This window comes from Dipodomys ordii, unplaced genomic scaffold (assembly GCF_000151885.1).
Source record: "Dipodomys ordii isolate 6190 unplaced genomic scaffold, Dord_2.0 Scaffold35, whole genome shotgun sequence".
NCBI classification, from domain to species: domain Eukaryota; kingdom Metazoa; phylum Chordata; class Mammalia; order Rodentia; family Heteromyidae; genus Dipodomys; species Dipodomys ordii.
In genome coordinates this window covers 7,148,825-7,170,140 of record NW_012267251.1, presented here as the reverse complement: position 1 = coordinate 7,170,140, position 21,316 = coordinate 7,148,825, and the positions used below count along the sequence as shown (strand labels likewise).

The window sequence follows — 21,316 nt, the reverse complement described above, 5'->3', positions numbered from 1 at the left end:
TACTTGAATTTTTTAAAAAGATATATCTTAATTTAGAAATTATTTGAATTTTTGAACATTTCTGTCTTAAAAGAGGGATTTTTTTTTGTTGTTTTTTTAGAGAGATCATTTTTCTTTGCTTTCTTGTGCTTTTTGAACTCTACCTTGGAACACCTGGGCGCTGTTCCTTAGCTGTTTTTGCTCAAGGCTAGAACTCTTCCACGTGAGCCACAGCTCCGTTTCTGGCTCTTTGCTGGTTAGCTGAAGATAAGTCTCATGAACTGAGCTGGCTACAAACCACAATCCTCTCATCTCAGCCTCCTGAGTAACCACGATTATAGTTGTGAGCCATTGAGATCCAGCTTTTACTCGTGCTCTTATATTCCTTACTGTGCAAATGTGTTGGCTGGGGGTTCGGCTGAGTGGTAGAGTATTATGTGTGAAGCCTTGGGTTTAATCCCCAGCATATACTCTCACACACACCAAATATACTTAAAAAATATATTTCATCCACTTAACATTTATCCTAATTGTGTAAGTATTTAAAGGGTAATTACTAGTTCATGGGGCTTGGATCTGAGGACAGAGTTCTCTAATCAATTTCTATTTAAATTCAGTTTTAGGCTTCTCATTTGTTCTGGTGAATATATGCATGCACACATAATATACAGAAGTCGGGAAAATCTTCACTTGCTCATCTTGGTTTTCCAAACCAGACCATGCAGAATCTCGCATTGTATCCAATTTAGCACTGGCAAAGCATAATTACGTTAGCATGACAAACCCAGCTGGTGTTTTATGAACAGACTCCGCACTGCAGCCTGGGTTACCTGGAGGACCTTTGATTGGTGTTTTGGGGGACTCGATATGATCTCTGTGAATGGATTTGGGCCGCTGTTTTTTCTGCTTTGCCGCCTGTGGGCGCGGCTTAATGACGGTGTCCATGTCTTCCATCAGCTTCAGCTGTTTCCGTCTCATGTATTCTTGCCTGATAAATTCTCTGCGTGCTCTCTCGTCTTCTTTCTTCTGACGTTCCTCCTCAGTTTTACGCCTAAGGAATCAAATAAAGACTAAGTTACAGGTCTGATGACAGAAGAGAGAACTAATACCTTCTGGTATCCTAGAGAAAACAGGTATTTCACTGACAATCTATTTGAGAAAATTCAGTCAAGCTATTCTGATGTATTTCAAACACTGAATAAAAATGCTTATTTCTAGAGAACTTTGGCATGTGAAATTAGGTATTACTTTGGGAATTAAGGTATCTTCTAGAAATTACCAGAATGTAGCAGATTGTAAACATCTCTAAAACAAACAAACCTGTGTATACATGAGGGAGGATGTGTCCTTAAGCATTCACCAAGCATGCTCCCCCGAGACCTCCCTCTGCGTCCACAGGAGGTGTCCAAGAAGGCCCTGCCCGTTTACCTGGTCTCCTCTTTCTTATGCTCCATCTCTGCTTCCAGCTGCTGTTTTCGAAGCTGACTTTCTTTCTCCCTCCGTAACCGTTTCTCCAACAGTGCTGCTCGCTTCATTGCCATGTCATTTTCTGCCTTTTGATCATCCTAAGAACAAATTTCACAGAACATTTCAGGTAGTAACAGTCTCATTTTCAATTGCTATATTTGCACGCTGTGCTTACTTCAATAACTGGAAATCTGAACTATCAGGACTCTGCCAACTGTAGGAAATTATGATGGAAAAGCTGAATTAAAGTGTTAATAATCCTGTTAAATAACTTAATGGCCCTGAGGGGGGAAAAAGGTTCTTAGATCTTAATAATTGAGCATGGGAAGTTTGCCCTCAATTAAAAAAAAAACTGCATTTAAAATATATGGTCAATAAAAAGGATAAAAACCGGGCTGGGAAGGTAGCTCAGTGGTAGAGTGCTTGCCTTGCATGCATGAGGCCCTGGGTTCAATTCCTCAGCACCACATAAGCCAAAAAAACTGGAAGTGGCGCCGTGGCTCAAGTCATAGAGCGCTCGCCTTGAGCTGAAGAGCTGAGGGACAGTGCCCAGGCCCAGAGTTCAGGCCCCACGCCAGCAAAAAAAAAAAAAAAAAAGGATAAAACCTTCCTACTTGAGGCAATGCTCCACTTCTAGCCTTTAGGTGGTTAACTGAAGATAAGAGTCTCATGGACTTTCCTGAAAAGGCCAGCTTTAAACCTGGATTCTCAGATATGAATCTCCTGAAGAGCTAGGATTACAGATATGAGCCACTAGCTTCCAGCAAAGGCTTTCTCTTTGAAGAGATGAGTGAAATTATATTCCTCTACTGGGTTCTTTCAAGCTGACAGTCATGATTATTATCTCCTAGGCCTGACTCTGTTTTGTTTTTTGGTGTTTGCTTGGTTGGTCGTGGGGCTTGAACTCAGGGCCTGGATGCTGTCCCTGAGTTTTTTTTTGCTCAAGGCTAGTGCTCTACCTCTTGAAAGCAACAGCTCCACTTCTAGCTTTTTGATCATTTATTGGAGATAAGAGTCTCATGGACTTTCCAGTTGGCTTTGAACTACAATCCTCAGGCCTTAGCCTCCTGAGTAGCTAGGATTACAGACATGAGCCACCTCACCCAGCCAGCTAATTTTCTTAATGATTTGTCATTACGTTGTCATTTGTCATTCCTTTCATTGGTGTCTAATATATTCACAAAAAACTGTTCAACATTATAGACACCAACACAGAAAAAAGACATGACACCTTAGATCAAGCAAAACCACTTGAGGAAGGAGATAAATAAGTAAGGTGTTGTTTTGAGTAATTGACCAGATGTGTGGAGAATGGAGAATATCCGGAAACACCATTAAACCATCGGCATTCAGGTTTGCCTATCGGCATGCACGTGTACCTAATCAACTACCTATCCACCACTATTCTCCAGGGATATAAAAAGATCCAGTACCTCCAGGAAGCCACCGTCCAAGAGAAAAACACCATAACTGGAATAACAAACCCCGGGTCTCAGGAGCTCTAGCATGCTCAAGATAGATCAGAGACAGAAGGCAACAATACTTATCCTCCACTTAAGGGAGTATGAAGAACTCGAGTGAAACTTGAAGTAAGTGTTACACAACAGTCCCAAATAGGAGCTACAGGGATGAGGCAGGCAAATGAGTTTAGGTCAGTCTGTGGAAGCCCTGCACAGCTTGCCAAAGGTACGAACATCCCATAGGCAATTCTTCAGACTTTTTTTCAACTGGGCCTGATTTTTGGAACAATTAGCAATATGAAGAACAGAAAGGTGTGCTTAGAGGAAAGGTGACATATGAGAAGCTATGGAGCCAGGCACTGGTGGCTCACGCCTGTAATCTTAGCCATTCAGGAGACTAAGATCTGAGGATCGTGGTTTGATTGAAGCCAGTGGTTTGATTGAAGCCAGCAGGGGAAGGAAAGCCTGTGAGACTCTTATCTCTAATTAATCATAGAAAATGCCTGAAGCAGCCCTGTGGGCTCAAGCAGTAGAGCACTAGCCTTGGGGGAGGAGGGGAGTAAAAAAAAAAAAAAAGGATCTCAGAGACAGTGTCCAGGCCCTGAGTTTGAGTCCCATAACTGCCCCCCCCCCACCAAAAAAAAGCAGCAGCAGCTATGGAATGATGGAGTAGAAGGTTCCAGTGGCCTTTTGCTGGGTAATTAGTGATAATCTCACAGACTTTTACATGGCTTTGAACTGGGATCTTCAGATCTCAGCCTCTAGAGTAGTTAGGATGCTAGGCATGAGCCTCTGAAGTCCAGCTTAGGGCCAGTTCAGGGCCTGGGCCTAAGTGCTGTCCCTTAGCCTTTTCACTCCAGGCGGCCACTCTACAGCTTGAACCACAGTGTTTCACTTCTCTGTATTTTCTAACAGCAAGCAGAACCCTCTTATCCACCCAGAACTACCGTCTAAGGGTTCGGCGCATTCTCCCAGCTCAGAAAGCCTAAAGGTCACCATTGTGAGTCCTTTAGTCCCATTTCCTGGGGAACAGGCTATTCCCTCCTCTCATCTTCTCCTCACCTCATCCTGTTAAATTGATCAAAATTAATTAAAAAATTCAAATCGGAAGAGGGACTTGTGCTCGCTGGTAACTGCTCTATCACTTCAGCAACATTCCCCCTTTTCCCTCCAGCTCTTGTGTGCTTCAAATTATTTTCAGACAGTGTTTGTGTTTTTCATGATTCTCCGGTCTCAGACTCCATTGAAGCTGGGGTTATAGTGTAAACTACTATACTCAGCTTGTTTGTTGAGAAGAGGAATCTCATTAACTTTTTGCCTACGCCACCCTTGAACAGTGATCTTTCCAAATGGCTGGGATTACAGGCATGAGCTACTGTGCCTGGAGTTAAAGGTTTTTTGTTTTTTAAGAAAGCATATAAGGAAAGATGTGCACAAGGTAAAAATACCTTAAACACATACTTACATACAAGAATACCCAATCACTCTATATTAGAGGTTTAAATAACTTAATTTTATTTTTATGTATTTATTTGTTGGTTTTCATTAGCCCAAGCTGGCCTAAAAATGCAAAATCTGCCTGCCTCAGCCTTGTGATGCCACTATGCCTGGTTTGAGCAGCTTAGTTTTTAAAAGGCTTTACTGAAAGTGAGGAAGAGAGCTAAAGGAGCACACAAGTCATCTATGTAAGCTTATTCATGACTGTGATCAAAGGATTTGTTACAGCTTTGAATCCACACTAGTATACTACTTGAGTAATCATGAACTTCAGTATTACCAAGTCTACCAAGGCAGGAGGTATCAAAATACATTTTAGGAATTATAGCAGATTTGTATTTAAGAAAAAAAAGGCACTGCTTCTGTCAACTTAGAAAAAACCACCCCCGCCCCCACCCCACTAATGACAATGCCCGAAACTATGCAGAGTGGCATTACCTTAAAAAAGAAGCCACAGCATACTTTCTGCTCATCATCAGCAAATTGTTCTTTATCACTTTCTCCATCATCTTTTTCAACAGACACATCAGTCTTTTCAGGGGGTTTCAAGTCTGACAGGGAAACTTCAATCAGGTTAATGTTTTTGGGGGCCGCGGGTGGGAGGATGGGTTTGGACGGGGGATCTGTGGGCTGGTTCAATTGGTCCTCGTTTGGTGTCAGACACACAGTCTCTGTGACAGGCTGAGACAGGACTTCAGAAACCGTTGACTCAAGAGGTTTGAGCTCCTTTTCTTCGGGGTTATATCCATGTGGTCCTGGCGCCCCTTTGCATTCAGAGTCCTCCTTTTTAATGTCCTCCTTGGCTTTGAGTTCCTTTAACTGAGGTTCCCCGTCATCTCCAAAGCACACAAAAGACCGAGTCTGAATGGGAACCTGACTTGGTGAAAACCTCCTTAGTCGAGGAAGACTATCCACAGACCGAGGGGGTGTCAGGGTTCGATTCAAAGGTGTTATTTTTAAATCATTGGGCCTGGGAGTCCTTTGATTTTTCGCGGAAAAGGACGCGCTCTTCCTGTTGGAGGCCTGTGGAGACGGGTGAGCGGGACGGGGGGAGTCCGTCGAGAAGGGCGCCGTGGTGGACGACAGGCTGGCCTGCCTGGAGGGCTTGAAATCGCGCGCGTGTTTCTGCGGTGAGGGCTGTGGGGGCGAAATCACCCACGACTGCTGCTCCCTCATCTGCATAAGCATCTCCTGCTGCAGGGACAGGCGCTGCATCTCCTGCTGCAGAAAATGCAGGGAGGAGTTGAGCTTCTCGATGGACCTCGTGTATTCCAGTATCTCCCCTTCATTCAACGTCTCTTCTGAAGGGCTCGCCAGGTTCCACTGCTTCTCGGGGTCCACCGGGGTGGTTGGGGACTTCAGCCACTTGGCCGAGGGATTCTCCATGCTTTCTTTTATATCGGCCAGTGACTTGCTCCTCTGTCCGTCAGGTTTGTGCGCCTCCTTCTCCTTCACTCTGTCCGTGTAAACCTTCTCGTCCTCCGCGCCCGCCGCTTCCTCGCGGAGCGGGGAGATGCCATCCCCCTTCTTCTTCACTACAGTGAGGAAGGCTGTCCTTCCCATCTTCTGCCTCTGCTTCGTGAACGCGGCTTCCATTTTCTTCTTCTGGGCTTCTATTGCCCGCCTCTTTTCCTCCAGTTTCATCCTGAGATGCACCATCTCTGAAGCCAGCAGCTGCGTGGTATCCCGAGCCGGCGGGAGGCTGGGCTCCTCGGGAATGTGTGCCCATGCAACCACGTGAGGAATGTTCAGCTCCGAGCCCTCTGGCGTGGTTTTCTGAGAGCTGCTTCCGCTACTTTTCCCGTCGGTATGATTCAGTTTCCTGAATTTCTGCTCAGCAAAGCTGGTCATTTTCACACCAGAACTAGAAGAAGCGCTGCTCCCCGGCTGAGACTTGGTACTTACAGTACTTGGACAAGGACTGAGAGCTTCCCTGGGGTTGTTGGCTCTGATGTCATAATCCTGGAGAAATTTAGATGCGTCATCCATGTCAGAGTCCAAGCTGACGGTGTAATCCCGCAAAGAAGAGTCTTCGTCCATGGTTTCAGGAATGTCTTCGGAGGGAACGTGAATTCCAGTGTCTACTTCTGTGGTGTCGGTCACAGGACTCAAGGCACCTTTCGTGTCACTTATGTTGTCAGGACTGGACTGATTTAGCTTGAGATTGGAGTTAAGGATACTCATCTCCTGACTATGAAGAAAGAAGCCATTAGCAATTTGGTCTGGCCGAGGCGTGTGGGGAGATTTTTCGGTATCGTGAATTATCTGTAATGCTTCTTCAATGCTTGGTGTCTCGATCTGATTACCAAACTCATCTAGGAGTACTCTGTTTTGTAAAGCTCCGTTTGGAAGCTTGGAAGGAATATTCTCATTAGAATTTAGTTCATTTGTATTAAGAGGCATGTAAGATTTGAGGTCAGTGTGAGGGTCTACGTTAAGTTCTTCTTCAATGCTTTCTTCTTCTTCTTCTCCATTTACTGGCTTGAAGGACAAGTTTTTCCGAATGTGTTTAGATACACGATTGTTGTTCAGAGTAAGCCCTTCATTGCTAATAGAACGAGTCATTCCTCGGTTTGGAGTGGATTTTGGCACACTATCTTCTTTATCAAAAGAAATATCGAATGAAACACCATGCACAGATGATCTAGAAAAAATTTAAAGAGAAAATGCTTAAGTAATGCCAGAAAATAGCTGACTTTTTAAATCTCACTAAATAAAATTATTGGGAAATTCATTTCTTCTCTTTCTCCACTTATTACCATCCAGCTGTCCTCAAGGGAAGTTGTGCCTGTCTCTCTCCTCGTTATACTCAAGGTAAGTTTGTGTTTGTTTCTCTTCCCATTAAACTCAGCTCGTGACCTCTCTACCATCTGCCTATGCACACTAAGTAAATTTGCACACTAAGTAAAAGTCTAGATTTGGCATTCTGACTAATAGCGAGACAGAGAGCGATCCAACGGACATTTCTAAATTTCATAAGGTGACTATACTAATTCCCTTTGCTTACCTTTTTTCTTTGGGCCATGTTCCTATGAAACCATCAACATACGACATGGATGAAGACCTTCTAATTCCTCCTTCAAATGGAAAACAGCCATTGAAATCATGTAAAAAATGGGAACTTACAGAAATTCAACAGACTTTATATATTTAAGGATTTATCCATAACACTGAAAAGTAAGTAGGTACCCTGGCACACAGACACAAAGCTCAGGTACTGGATTCAATCCCTACCACACCCCACCTCCAAAAACAGAAAATTTCAGCCAGGCTGAAGCTTTGTGCCAGTGATTCATGCCTGTTATACTTCCTACTCAGGAAACTGATATCTGAGGGTCCTGGTTCAAAGCTAGCCTGGGAAAATTAAAAAAAAAAAAAGAGATTCTTATATTCAATTAACCAGCAAAAAGCCAAAAGGGGGTATGTGGCTCATGCAGAAGAGTGTTAGCCCTAAGCTAAAAAGCTAAGTAAAAGCTCAAGATTCTCAGTTCAAGCCCCATTGTACAAAAAGAAAAAAAGAAAAAAAAGTGAAGGCTAGGTAGAATAGCACACACGTATAACTCCTGAACTTAGGAGGCTGAGGAAGGAAAGCTGAGAGCCAATCCTAAAAAGAAAAGAAAGCAGTAGGAATGGGACATAGCTCGGTTAGTAGGGGGCTTTCTAAGCAGGTGATATACAAGGCACTGGGTTTGATTCACAGCACATTAAAAAAAAAACGAAAAGAAAAGAAAAAAGAAGAGCAAGCACAGAATCAGACTTTTGAATATTTACAACATTTCAGATTGGGTGTTTACTTCTATCAACTCTGTCACTTCCCAGGTAACCTACCTAAAACAGCATTATTTTGGATAACCTTTCTCAAATACATTACCTGAGGCTGAAGAAGGGGCGTGGGGCCGTGAGTATCTGGAAGACAAATGACAAGACCATGAAAGGGGCTCCTCCGGCCGCGGGGTACGATACGCCTGAAAGGCTCTACTTTAGAGCTTTCACAAACCTTACACAGAATGGCTGGAGAAATAATACTGCTTCACTTCTGAGTCTAAATTTTGAAAATCTAATGTTTAAATTATATATGAAGGCACTTCAAATTATTTGGCTAAAAGATACATACAGATATTATATATATATATATATATATATATATATCTTAAGAGATAAGATATAGCATATTATTTTCATTCTACCAATAGAAAAACAGAAATAGTGACTGGGAAGGTAGCTTAGTGGTAAAATGCTTGCCTAGCATGCATGAAACGCTAATACCACATACACAGAAAAAGCTGGATGTGGCCGGGCGCTGGTGGCTCACAACTGTAATCCTAGCTACTCAGGAGGCTGAGATCTGAGGATCGCGATTCAAAGCCAGCCCGGGCAGGAGAGACCGTGAGACTCCTATCTCCAATAAACCACCAGAAAACCAGAAGTGGCGCTGTAGCTCAAGTGGTAGAGTGCTCGCCTTGAGCTGAAGAGCTGAGGGACAACGCCCCGGCCCAGAGTTCAAGCCCCACAACCGACAAAAAAAAGAAAAAGCTGGATGTGGTACTGTGGCTCAAGTGGTAGAGTGCTAGCTATGAGCAAAGAGAAGCTCAGAGACAGTGCCCAGGCCCTGAGTTCAAGCCCCAGGATTGGCAGAAAGAAAGAAAGAAAGAAAAGAAAGAAAAGAAAGAAAGAAAAGAAAGAAAAGAAAGAAAGAGAGAAAGAGAGAAAGAGAGAAAGAAAGAAAGAAAGAAAGAGAGAAAGAGAGAAAGAGAGAAAGAAAGAAAGAGAGAAAGAGAGAAAGAAAGAAAGAGAGAAAGAGAGAAAGAAAGAAAGAGAGAGAGAAAGAAAGAAGGAAAGAAGAATAACAAAAAAAGATGCTGATGAAGCTCAGCAACTTGAAGTGTTCTAGGAACATTTCTAAAAGCTATAGAAAGAACACTTGGAAGACTGAAGACCGCCAGCTTCCCTGTTCATGGGCTGGGCCTCTATGTCTCAGCCACACACTGAAGTTCTCCAGGCCTAGAAAGATCTGCAGCTCTCTTGTTACTTTCCTTACATTCTATCCTATTCCACTTCATGCAGGAGATGAGACAGTCTCTGTCTCAGATTATAATGATGTCTGACTGGATCAAGCTATCATCTCAGTTCCAAGATGCCATTTCGCCTCCTGCAACCAAGTGAAGGGAAGCGTCCCCACCCCCATTCAGTTGAACATAGACTGTGGGGAACAGGATGGAGTGATTTCTCTAACTCACCCAAACTGTGCTTCAGCTAATATAAACTGGGAGCAGAACAAGTCAATCAAAGGATTTAAAGAGATATCAATGTCTTATTATTTAAGGAAAGCTTAATTAATGAGTTTTTCCCAAAAGCACAATACCTGAAGAGCTTCCTTTCGCCCAAATCAAATGCCTGCTCACATGGGCCTCCCCTCCCTGCCGCACACACAGGTGGCAGTCTTATCTGTGGTCACTGGTGAGGGCTACCCGAGACCTCACCCTGTGCCCTGGCATTCTTGTTTGTCATATGCCTCCTCTGAAATCACTTCCAGTGTCCCCTCTTCTCCCTCAGCTCCATGTTAGCTGAAATACAACCTATTGGTTTATTAGAATGTGTTTACTGTTTTCTTTCCCAGATGGCTAAAATATCTGAGAGTCTTATGTTCACATTTAGAGGACTTTGATTTTGTGTAACTCCCAAATAAGCTGGTAGCAAAGCTGTGAGTGGCAGTGAAAATCTTTAACTTTGTCTGTCATTTTTCTTTAGATACAATGACATATATAGATGTGACTAACTACATTGCTCTGGCGAATAAAAAGCCTTCTTCAAAACTTTTAGTGTTGGAGAACTACAGGGGATCCTGTGGAGCCTCACAGAAGAAAGAAGAAGGAGCCTAGAACGACACAGAATAACCCTTCAAAGAAAAGTATTTTGAGATCTGCGTTATTAGAAAAAAAGTTTCAGCTAAGAAAAAGTTGCCACTCAGGCATATGAGAAAGAAAAAATAAATAAAAAGAAAAAGAAAAAAAAATGAGTCTAGCATGGACCTAAATTAAAACATTTTCCTGCCAGGTGCTGGTGGCTCACACCTGAAATCCTAGCTACTCAGGAGGCTGAGATCTGAGGATCACAGTTCAAAGCCAGCCTAAGCAAGAAAAGTCCATGAGACACTTATCTCCAATTAACCACCAGAAAACCGGAAGTGGTGCTGTGGCTCAACATTGTAGAGCACTAACTTTGAGTGAAAAAGCTCAGAGACAGTGCCCAGGCCTTGAGTCCAAACTCTACAACTAAGCAGAAAAAAAACCAAAACTGTCAAAAATATGTTAAGATTGTTTATTCAAACTGAATCTACTCTTAAAGTCTCACCATCACTTATAAAGTGGAAAATTAAGGTTTAATTAACAGTTCGGAGAATAGAAGACCCAAGAATATCAAACATTTTATACATTTTCAAGGAAGTAAATATTACCATGTAACCAACCAGAGAATAATATTTAGATGATGTTTCCCATGGGGAAAAAAACCCCACAGAAACTCCTAGATCAGCAATATTTTAACTTAGTCCCTTTGTCTCCTTTTGCAGGTGTTGATGGCTCATGCCTGTAATCCTAGCTATTCAGGAGGCTGAGATCTGAGGATCATGGTTTGAAACCAGCATGGGCCGAAAATCTGTGAGACTCTTATTTCCAACCAACCAACCAACCACCAGAAAGCCAGAATTAGAGCTGTGGCTCAAGTGGAAGAGCACTAATCTTGAACACAAAAGCTCAGTTTAAGCCCCAGAACCCACATAAAACAAACAAGCAAACAAAAACAAAAAACCATAAAACCATAAGTAATAAGAAAATTCATAGTAATAAATCACTAGGCACTATAGTTCAGAGAGGTAGGAAGCCCTACAAAGCAAGTAAGAGTATCCACTACGGTGCTCAGTTGAGCCTTAGCTTTTGTATTCAAAAGTGGCCCACACTTTAGAAACTTCTAACATGAAGAGCAGATGGAGGCTTCAGAAACAGTTTATTTTTCATAAAGCCAAGACTCTATGAATTTTTTGCTCATAATTTTAAAATGAATTTTAACAGATTTGTTCCAGTTTCTAAAAATCCACAAACCATCATTTTTGTCAATTCAGTTCCTGACACACTAATCTTTACTAGGTTAAGATTTAATATTTAACTTTATTGCTATCTCTCAATATAGAAAATTGAAAAAAAGGGAAAAATTACTTAAAGTATTTCTTTGAAAAATCTTAAATTTAAAAATACAAATGTAATTTAGGTTAATTACAACCTAGTTTAAAATCCAACTAAATTTTTAAAAATTTTGTTAAATATAAAATACTATTGGAACTCATCAGAAAACAAACGGAAAAAGTGAAGTCACTGCGGAGTCTACCTTGAAGTGAAGTCAGACCCGGATGAGCCATCCAAGAGGTTTCTTTTGGCAGCATTTAAGACAGGAATCGATGGCCTATCTTTCACAGGTTCAGCTAGAATGAAAGATAAAACTTCAAAATTACCCATTCAGCTTGTTTCTAACATTTATTTTAGGAAATCTAGGCCATAAATAAATGTTTCAAACTTAATCTCTAGTTTCCTTAAGTTACAGAGAAATGATAGTATTGGTAGCTTCTGTTTTCCTTTCTTCCCCCCACTTTTTATGTGATTTGGGATGGAACCTAAGACCTTACACATGGTACAGACCAGCCCTGCCTTTCCCTCTTAAATAACTCCTTCTTCTTCTGGCATAAGGCTCCCACCCTGTCCTCCTCCTAGTTTTGGTTTGTATTTTCCCTTGAGACAGGGTCTCACTCCATAGCTCAGGCTGGCCCTGAATTCATGACTCTCCTGATTCTACTTCTACAGTGCTGAGATCAAAGATACTGATGACCATACCTAGCAAATTTCTTTTTAAATAATTTTGAAAGGTCAGACTTGCTTTAAATCCTTCTTAAAGTGTTCTGACTTATATTCACTTGGAGGGGGGCTACCATAAGATATATACTTAAAGATAAATTTATAAGCTTAATTTTGTGAATGCTTTCATAGCCTCTCAGATATATATGACTATCTTTGCTTTTTGTGAAAGCTGGCATTTTGGCAACCAATTAAAGTGGATAGGATTTCACTGGAGAATAATTAAACCTACTAGGATAGTTTATATTTTTGTAATTTAGTCTGGGGAAACTAATTTACTTTTGACTAATATTTAATAAAACTGATGTTGGAATTTTGGGCTTCACAGATAAAACCACAAAAAAGCAATGTAGTAGAAAATTTATGTTAACTGCTGTAAATTGTATATTGTTTTGAAATGACTATTAAGTAAGACTTACCATTATGTAACAAAGATCTTACTTAATACAATTAGAGAAAGATCTTTTTGATGTTGTTGGCCATGGGACTTGAACTCAAGATCTAGGTGCTATACCTGAGCTTTTTCTGCTCAAGGCTAGCACTCTACCACTTTAAGCCACAGCTCTACTTCTGGTTTTCTGGTGGTTAATTGGAGATAGAGTCTCACAGACTTTCCTACCCGGGCTGGCTCCGAACCTCCATTCTCAGATTTCAGACTCCTGAGTAGCCAGGATTACAAATGTAAGGCACTAGCACCTGGCTTAAGGAAAGACCTCAACATCTTTAAATTTTCTTTGTTATTTAACTGGCTTAATATTCAACATCTGCTTTACATAGCTGAGAGAGTACGACAAATATCCACTGGTATATTTCACAGAATTTAGACTGAGATAGTTGAAAAATATCCCTTGGGTATTTTTTCCTCCTTCCATATTTCTTTCTCTTTAATTTTTTGAGTGGGCAGAGGTAACTAGAACTAGATTAGGAAAACAAGGTTTGGAGCCAAGGAAGGCTGCTAAGTATTTGGAAGGCATAATAATCAAGTTTTGTGTTTGCGAGGGTAGCCACTGGTAGCAGAAAGAACTGGTCCAATAATTGTTTTTGCTGGAAATGCAATTAGGGGGCTGACCTTAGCATTTAGAATCTTTTTTCCCACTAGAAATAAACCTCTCCTTTTATATCGGAAGCCAACAGAAAATCTATTTTGCTAATGATAAATTTGCTTTATAGAAACTTGAGGAATTCTTATTCTTTATTCCCAGGGATCTTTGTAGTAATAATCTTATTTCATATTAGCTTGTTCTTGTTGAAGATTAACAATAAATTATGATATTATATTAATAATAGCCATGTCAGTTTAAATATATGTTCAAACCCTCTTATGATTAATGGCAAATTCAAATTGTAGGTTAAGGCAGTGTCATACTGCAACTAGATTCTGGATAACATAATGCTGAAACAAAGAACTAGGGACAGGAGTAACCAAACACTAGAAATAGGAATAAAAGATGCAAAGAGAAATATTATACACTTAACTTAAAAATTCTATACTGTAAGACTTCAAATTTGGAGCCATTCTCTCAATTTTCTTTTCTTTCATCATAATTATGATTTAGGGATTGAAAGTATTAAAATACTTACAATTGATCAAAGCTAAATATCAAGCTGAAATATAAAACAGCAACAGGCTTCAAAAGAATAACCAGATGAGACTGTGTAAAATTTCCATTTTCCTCCATGAAAAATGAAAAAGGCTGATTACCTCCATGTGGACGAATAACTCGAGGCTGCACAAAGGGCGGCTTCACCACCTCAAACCACCAGAAGAGCTCTGCTACAAACACCACATAATTACTCTGTACAAGAAAGGTAAGAAGAATGGTAAGAGACTGTAACAACACAAATCCATGACAAACAGAATTATAATCTGCTTTATCTACTCAAATAGAGGCTTAAATCCCACTCGTTCATTACTACAGAATATTTACTGAAAGCTACTACATGTAAATAAAGACACTAGCTCTTCTGTGTAAAAATGATAAATATTCAAAACTTCCTTGCTAATTTGTGTTGTAGTTCCAGAATTTTTGTCCATTCTAGCAGGCAATAATGCTTCTACCATGTAGAATTTAGATAACACATAGGAATATTATCTTGTAGAATTTAGATAACATATAAGGCACTTTTCTTTCAAAATAAACACAGATAACTTAAAATATTCAATCATTTGAGACTCTGAAGAGCAGCTATCATTTAAAAGCTAATTAAACTCTACTTTGATCCTTGAAGATTTTTCTGTAAAGTTTTTCATATGGTTAAAAATACTGTACCAGGGGCTGGGAAGGTGGCTCAGTGGTAGAGTGCTTGCCTTGCATGCATCATGAGGCCTTGGGTTCGATTCCTTAGCACCACATAAGCAGAAAAAGCTGGAAGTGGTGCTGTGGCTCAAGTGGTAGGGCGCTGGCCTTGAGCTGAAGAGCTGAGGGACAGCGCCCAGGCCCAGAGTTCAGGTCCCACAACCAGCAAAAACAACAACAACTCGGAGACAGTGCTCAGGCCCTGAATTCAAGTCTCAGGACTAGCACATGTACAAAAAGGGGGCTGGGAAGGTGACTCAATGGTAGAGTGCTTGCCTTGCATGCATGAGGCCTTGGGTTTGATTCCTCAGCACCACATAAGCAAAAAGAAAAAAAAATACTGTACCAGCCAGGCACTGGTGGCTCATACCTGTAGCTACTCAGGAGGCTGAGGTCTAAGGATGGCAGTTCAGAGCCAGCCCAGGCAGGAAGGTCCACAAAGACTCTTATCTCCAATTAACCACCAAAAAGTCAGAAGAGGAGCTGTGCCTCAAATGGTAGAGTGCCAGCCTTGAGAGCCCTGGCCCTGAATTCAAGTCCCAAGTCCAGACAAAAACAAATAAAAAATAACAAAAACTTCTAGCTAACGTATGTGTTAGTTTCAATGCTAATTTCAATAGTAATCCAAACTGGATTACTGAGCTCCTTGGGTGCTAGGATTACAGTATGTAACACTAATACGTGGTTTGAGCTTGTTATTTTAAAATGTATACACCAAAAATGCTATTCGCATTATAGGAATTATTTTATATGTTTGATATTTTTTTAAAAAGACAGCAATATATGGGCTGGGAAGGTGGCTCAGTGGTAGAGCGCTTGCCTTGCAATGCATGAGGCCCTGGGTTTGATTCCTCAGCACCACAGAAACAGAAAAAAAGAAAAAAAAGCCGGAAGTGGCGCTGTGGCTCAAGTGGTAGAACGCTAGACTTGAGCTGAAGAGCTGAGGGACAGCACCCAGGCCCAGAGTTCAGGCCCCACAACTGTACCCCCCCCAAAAAAAGATAGCAATATAAACCAGATGCCAGTGGCTCACACCTTTAATCTTAGCTACTCAGGAGGCTGAGATCTGACAGTTGTGGTTCAAAGACAGCCCAGGCAGGAAAGTCCACAAGACTCTTATCTCCAATTAACCACCAGAAAACTGGAAATGATGCTGTGACTCAAGTGGTAGAGAACTTATCTTGAGCTGAAGAGCTTAGGACAGCACCCAGGCCCAGAGTTCAAGCCCCACAACCAACAAAAAAACAAAAAAATAAACAAAAAAAACACTATATAAAAATTGTTTATAAAATGTTTTTAAGTTAAAATGCATTTTTAAAGTTTTGGGTATTGGACTTCTATTAAAATAGTTACTAACAAATTTTTATCAGTATTTCATGAGGTCTTATTTCATATTAAATTTGGGTTTAAAACATTATTATTGAAAATACTGGCGTTTCCCACAGTAGTGCTTTTTTCCTCCTGCTGCTAATTTTGAGTAACCCTCAAGGTAGTCTACAATCTCCCTTAGCTTCATGCACTCTTGGTTTGTGTCTCCTATCTCTTATCTGACAGTTCCAGAAGACTACTATACATAGGACGTAAAGCCGAGAGAATCAAGGATGACTCTTACCGACACATTCATATACAAGCATGGAGAAGACCAGGAGAAACATAATGAGAAGAGTCATTCTCTAGCTATTTGTGTGTCTGTGGTTAAGGGTAAGATGATGGAAGAGAGGCACAGCCATGAACAGAATTTTGTCAAGTTCTTCCTTTAGGTATCTGTTTTCCCCGTCAGTTCCCACATTTAGTGTGCTATCTGAAGCAGCCATTGTTTTTTGTTTTTTGTTTCTTTTGTGCCAGTCCCGAGGCTTGAACTCAGGGTCTGGGCACTATTCCTGGTTTTAGAGTTTTTTCCTCCCCTCAAGATTAGCACTCTTCCACCTGAGACATACCTTCACTTCCAGCTTTTTAGTAATTAACTGGAGATAGGAGTCTCATGGAGATTTCTGCCCCAGCTGATTTTGAACTGCAATTCTTAGATCTCAGTCTCCTGAATAGCTAGTTAGAATTATAGACATGAGCCACCAGTTCCTGGCAATTTTTTTGTTTAATTTTTTGTTGGTCCTTTTGCTGATCAGGGCCTAGACACTGTTCCTAAGCCTCTTTGTGCCCAAGGCTAGGTCCCTACCACAGTGCCACTTCTGGCTTTTTCTGAGTAGTTTATTGGAGATAAGTCTCACAGACTTTCCTGCCCAGACTGGCTTCAAACCGCCATGCTCAGATCTCAGCCTCCTGAGTAGCTAGAATTAAAAGCAGAAGCCACTTGCACAATTGTCTTAAAAACTACCCAGGACGGGGCTGGGAAGGTGGCTCAGTGGTAGAGCTCTTGCCTTGCATGCATAAGGCCCTGGGTTCGATTCCTCACTACTACATAAGCAAAAAGAAAAAGCCAGAGTGGTGCTGTGGCTCAAGTGGTAGAGTGCTAGCCTGGAGCTGAAGAGCTGAGGGACAGCACCCAGGCCCAGAGTTCAGGCCCCACAACCGCCCCCCCCAAAAAAAAACCTACCCAGGATACAACACACAATAAATATTTATGGAATAAATATACAAGTGTATCAATCCACGCATAGCAAAAAAGACAACTCAAAAAATATTCAAATGTTGCTAGGAGTTTCTCTGATGAGTATCTGATGGTTAAAGCTTGATTGGTCTGCGATTAGAAAAGCACATCTCTGGGTGGCCGTGAGAATGTCTCCAGAGACAACGAACTAAGGAGGGGAGGACCCATCCTAAATGTGGGGCACCAAGATGGCATGAAATAAACCGTGGGAAGCAACCCTCTAGTGCATGATGCTCTCTGCCGCTCGTCAGCTTGGTCCTTCCCCACCTCCTCACCAGGACGCTCTGCCTCACCACCGGCCTCCAAACAACGGAGCCCGGCCAATGGACCACAGCCTGGAACCTCTGAAACCAAAAGCCAAATAACCCTTCCTCCTTCAAGTTCCTCTTCTCCCATGTTTGTCACAGCAACAAAAAGCTAACACAATCTACTGGGTAATAAGATTGCTGTGATTTATATTTTTTCTTTATACTTTGTAGTATGCTATCTGAAGTGAAAAGTATGTAATAAATTCTTAGGTGTTGGTGCTGGGTTCTACTCTACTAGTAAAGTTAACCAAAAGCTTACTATATTTTGGAAAACTACTGCATTAGTGCTCAATAATTACCTGCTGTTACCTTAATAATAACATATAGTAAATATATTAAAATATTTTAAGGATCTAATAACATAATTGTACTCCCAATAATTCCTAATAATATAATTGTATTGTTTGGCCACAAGATGGCAGTGCAGTCAAGAGATAGTTTCCAAGGCTCATGAAGGGTTTTTTTCTTCTGAAATTATGAAGATGAAATGACAGTAAATTGCCATCATATTCCAGGACTGACAGCACATTAATTTCACTTAAAATATTTGCTTCTTAAGATCAAGTACAGTTAAATAATTAAACAGTGTCAACAACAGGAAATAGATAAAGAGAATACAGGATAGAAATTAAGGTATGCCTTAGCCCCTCTACTAGGTCCCCCGTATACCCTTTTACAGTCCTTCTTCTGTCATTTACTTTTTTCCCCAGTACTTACCAGTGAAGGTTTGTAAACACTCAAGTCTCACATAAAATGGTATATTATGTATACATCCTCATTCCAGGATATGTAAAACACCTCTGAATTACTTATAATACTGAAAGGTTATTACAATATCTATCTAATACAATGTAAATGCCATGTAAATAGTTAGTACATTGAATTGTTTATAGAAAAAAATCACAAAAAGTATGTCTATGTTTAGAATAAAAATAACTTTTTCCAAATATGTTCAGTGTACTTGGTTGACTCCATAGAAGTGGAACCCAAAGAGTTAGAGGGCTGACTGCACAAGTACAAAAAAGGAATTTGGGGGGCTGGGAAGGTGGCTCAGTGGTAGAGCGCTTGCCTTGCATGCATGAGGCCCTCGGTTCGATTCCTCAGCACCACATAAGCAGGAAAAAAAAAGAGTTCAATTGTACACAAAACATTTCAATTTAGGTCCTACTAAGACACCACCCCAATTCTTACCTAAGTCTCCTATGGGTATGGGGGGGGTCTCCTATGGGTGTGTGTGTGTGTATTCCCCCCCCCCTTTTCAACCTGGGTACCATCCCTGAGCTTCTACCATCCCTAGCGCCTCTAACACTTGAGCCACAGTGCCACTTCTGGTTTTTGAGTGGTTAATTGGAGATAAGGGGACTTTCCTGCCAGGGCTGGCTTTGAACCACAATCCTAAGATCCTTGCCTGCTGAGCAGCTAGGATTACAAGCATGAGTCACCGGCACCTGGCCTTTTATTATGTCTTTATCAGGCTTTGGAAGCAAAGGAGTATTGGCTTCCTAGAATGAGTCTGGAAGGGTGCCTTCTTTCTATCTTAAGGAGTGGTTTGAGGAACATTGGAATTCTTTAAAAGTCTGGTAAAATTCAGCAGCAAGTCCATCCAGACCAACCTACCTCTGGTTTACAAAGGACTTTATTGGTCCAAAATGTCATGTAGTGAAACAATACCTTTTTTTGGATTTCTTTTTTCCTCTTTCTGTGAAGACAATCACTGGAATTTTTACCGAGATTACGTTGAATCTGAAAGTCGCTTTCAGTAATATGGCCATTATAACTATTAATTCTGCCAATCCATGAACAAGAACAAGAAAAAAATAAAAAATAAAGATCCACTAGTAAAGGTACAGAGAAAAGGAACCTCTTAGTACATTTGATGGTAATGTATATTAGTCTAGCCACTCTGGAAAACAGTGTGGAGGTTCTACAAAAAACTAAAAGTGGGCCAGGCGCTGGTGGCTCACTCCTGTAATCCTAGCTACTCAGCAGACTGAGGTCTGAGGATCAAGGTTCAAAGCCAGCCCGGGCAAGTAAAGTCCGTGAGACTTTTACCTCCAACTACCTACCACAAAAACAGAAGTGGTGCTGTGGTAGAATGGTGGTAGAGCTGTGGTAGAGTGGTAGAAGTAGAGTGCTAGCCTTCAGCTGAAGAGCTGAGGGACAGTGCCCAGGCCCAGAGTTCAAGCCCCATGACCAATAAATGAATGAATGTGGAATGACCATGTGATCCATCTACATCATTACTGGATATATAGCTAAAAATGATGTGTCAGCATACAAAGGAGACACTTGTATACCTATGTTTACTGCAGTGCTATTCACAATAGTGCCAAGTTATGGAATCTGTCAACAGATAAATGGAATATATACATACACACAGATATATGTACACACACAAACACACATAGTGACTAACTGTACATAAAGAAAATGAAACTGCTGAGTACATAGAGCACTTGCTAAGTGTGGGAAAAACCATGGCAGGGAGAAGGCAGAAGGAAGCCCTGTCATATGCAGGAAAAGGGGCGGGACTGGAGGGAATCACACTCAGCAAAATAAGCCAAACAGAGAGAGAATATCCTATGTTTTTATCATATATGAGCTAAAGAAATGTTTAAGGATGACCTGAAAGTAGCAAAGCACTACACCAGGAAAGGAAATGGGGAGAGAAGCGAGGGTGATAGAAGAGAATGTGGACATGATCACGATACAACATATGTACATATGTAAATACTGAAGTAGGGTCCATTCACCTGTCTAATTAATATGTTAATAATGATAATAATAAAATCCATTGTGATTATCACTTTAATATCAATGGAAATAAAATATATTTAAATCATAGTTAAGAAAATGATACTCAGTAAAATAATTTTAATTATTCTTTTCATAAAATCTGAAAGCAAAAATTGACCAAATGTCAAATGATGATAAAGGTGACCAATATCAAACAGTCTCATCACTAAAGAACAACTACATAGGACCTAGTGAGAATGGACTGAATTTCAGTTTAATGTTAAAATATTTATTATACACATAAAATAGGCATAAAATACAGCATTTTATAACTGGATATTACATATGTATATAACATGACTTTACTTTTGAAATTATTGAAGAATTTTTAAGAAAAAGAAGACTAAGCTGAGTGCCGGTGGCTCACGCCCATGATCTTATTCAGGAGTCTGAGATCTGAGGATCACAGTTCAAAGCCAGCCTGGACAGGAAAGTCTGTGAGACTCTTACCTCCAATTAACCACCAAAAAGTCAGATGTGGAGCTGTGGCTCAAAGGTAGAGTGCTAGCCCTAAGCAAAAGAAACTTAGGAACTGAGTTCAAATCCCAGGGCTGGCATTAAAAGAAAGAGAAAGAGAAAAAGAAAAAAAAAAAGAAAGAGAAGGCCAATAATTTTTTTTTAAGTTAAGATAAACAGAAAAATAATTTCTTTTCACTAATATAATCTGTAAACTTACTGTAACCAGGCCAATGATTTCTCTTCAATTTTTTAAACATATTATAACAATGTAAGGGCAAAAAAGAACTTAATTTTACCTTTATAGATGAAGCAGCATAGAGCATATCTTCCAGGGAGAAATGGCAACACTGGTTCAAGTATTCTTGGCAAAATTCCTGAATCAGCTGCAGATTGTACAGGCTATCGGCCAAAGACATAGTTTCTTTCAAACAAATATCTTCAAATAAAAAGCAAGATGATGATTTAGGCTTAATCTGATAAACATTTGCTAGCTATTTCCTAATTAGTACTTAGTACAAACATGTGACTCTAGCAACCAAATTTTCAC

General features: G+C 40.6%; 1 protein-coding gene across 1 annotated transcript in view; it reads right to left on the bottom strand.

The window, feature by feature from the left end:
• Camsap2 (calmodulin regulated spectrin-associated protein family, member 2) overlaps window positions 1-21,316 on the bottom strand; it is a 75,210-nt gene that overhangs the window by 7,168 nt on the left and 46,726 nt on the right. The window contains exons 6-13 of the mRNA XM_013017459.1: window positions 21,066-21,205; window positions 14,007-14,100; window positions 11,784-11,877; window positions 8,275-8,309; window positions 7,411-7,480; window positions 4,842-7,047; window positions 1,408-1,544; window positions 810-1,030 (exon numbers count right to left, since the gene is read on the bottom strand). Coding sequence (XP_012872913.1) covers window positions 810-1,030; window positions 1,408-1,544; window positions 4,842-7,047; window positions 7,411-7,480; window positions 8,275-8,309; window positions 11,784-11,877; window positions 14,007-14,100; window positions 21,066-21,205 — 2,997 coding nt within the window. The remainder of the gene's footprint in view (window positions 1-809; window positions 1,031-1,407; window positions 1,545-4,841; window positions 7,048-7,410; window positions 7,481-8,274; window positions 8,310-11,783; window positions 11,878-14,006; window positions 14,101-21,065; window positions 21,206-21,316) is intronic.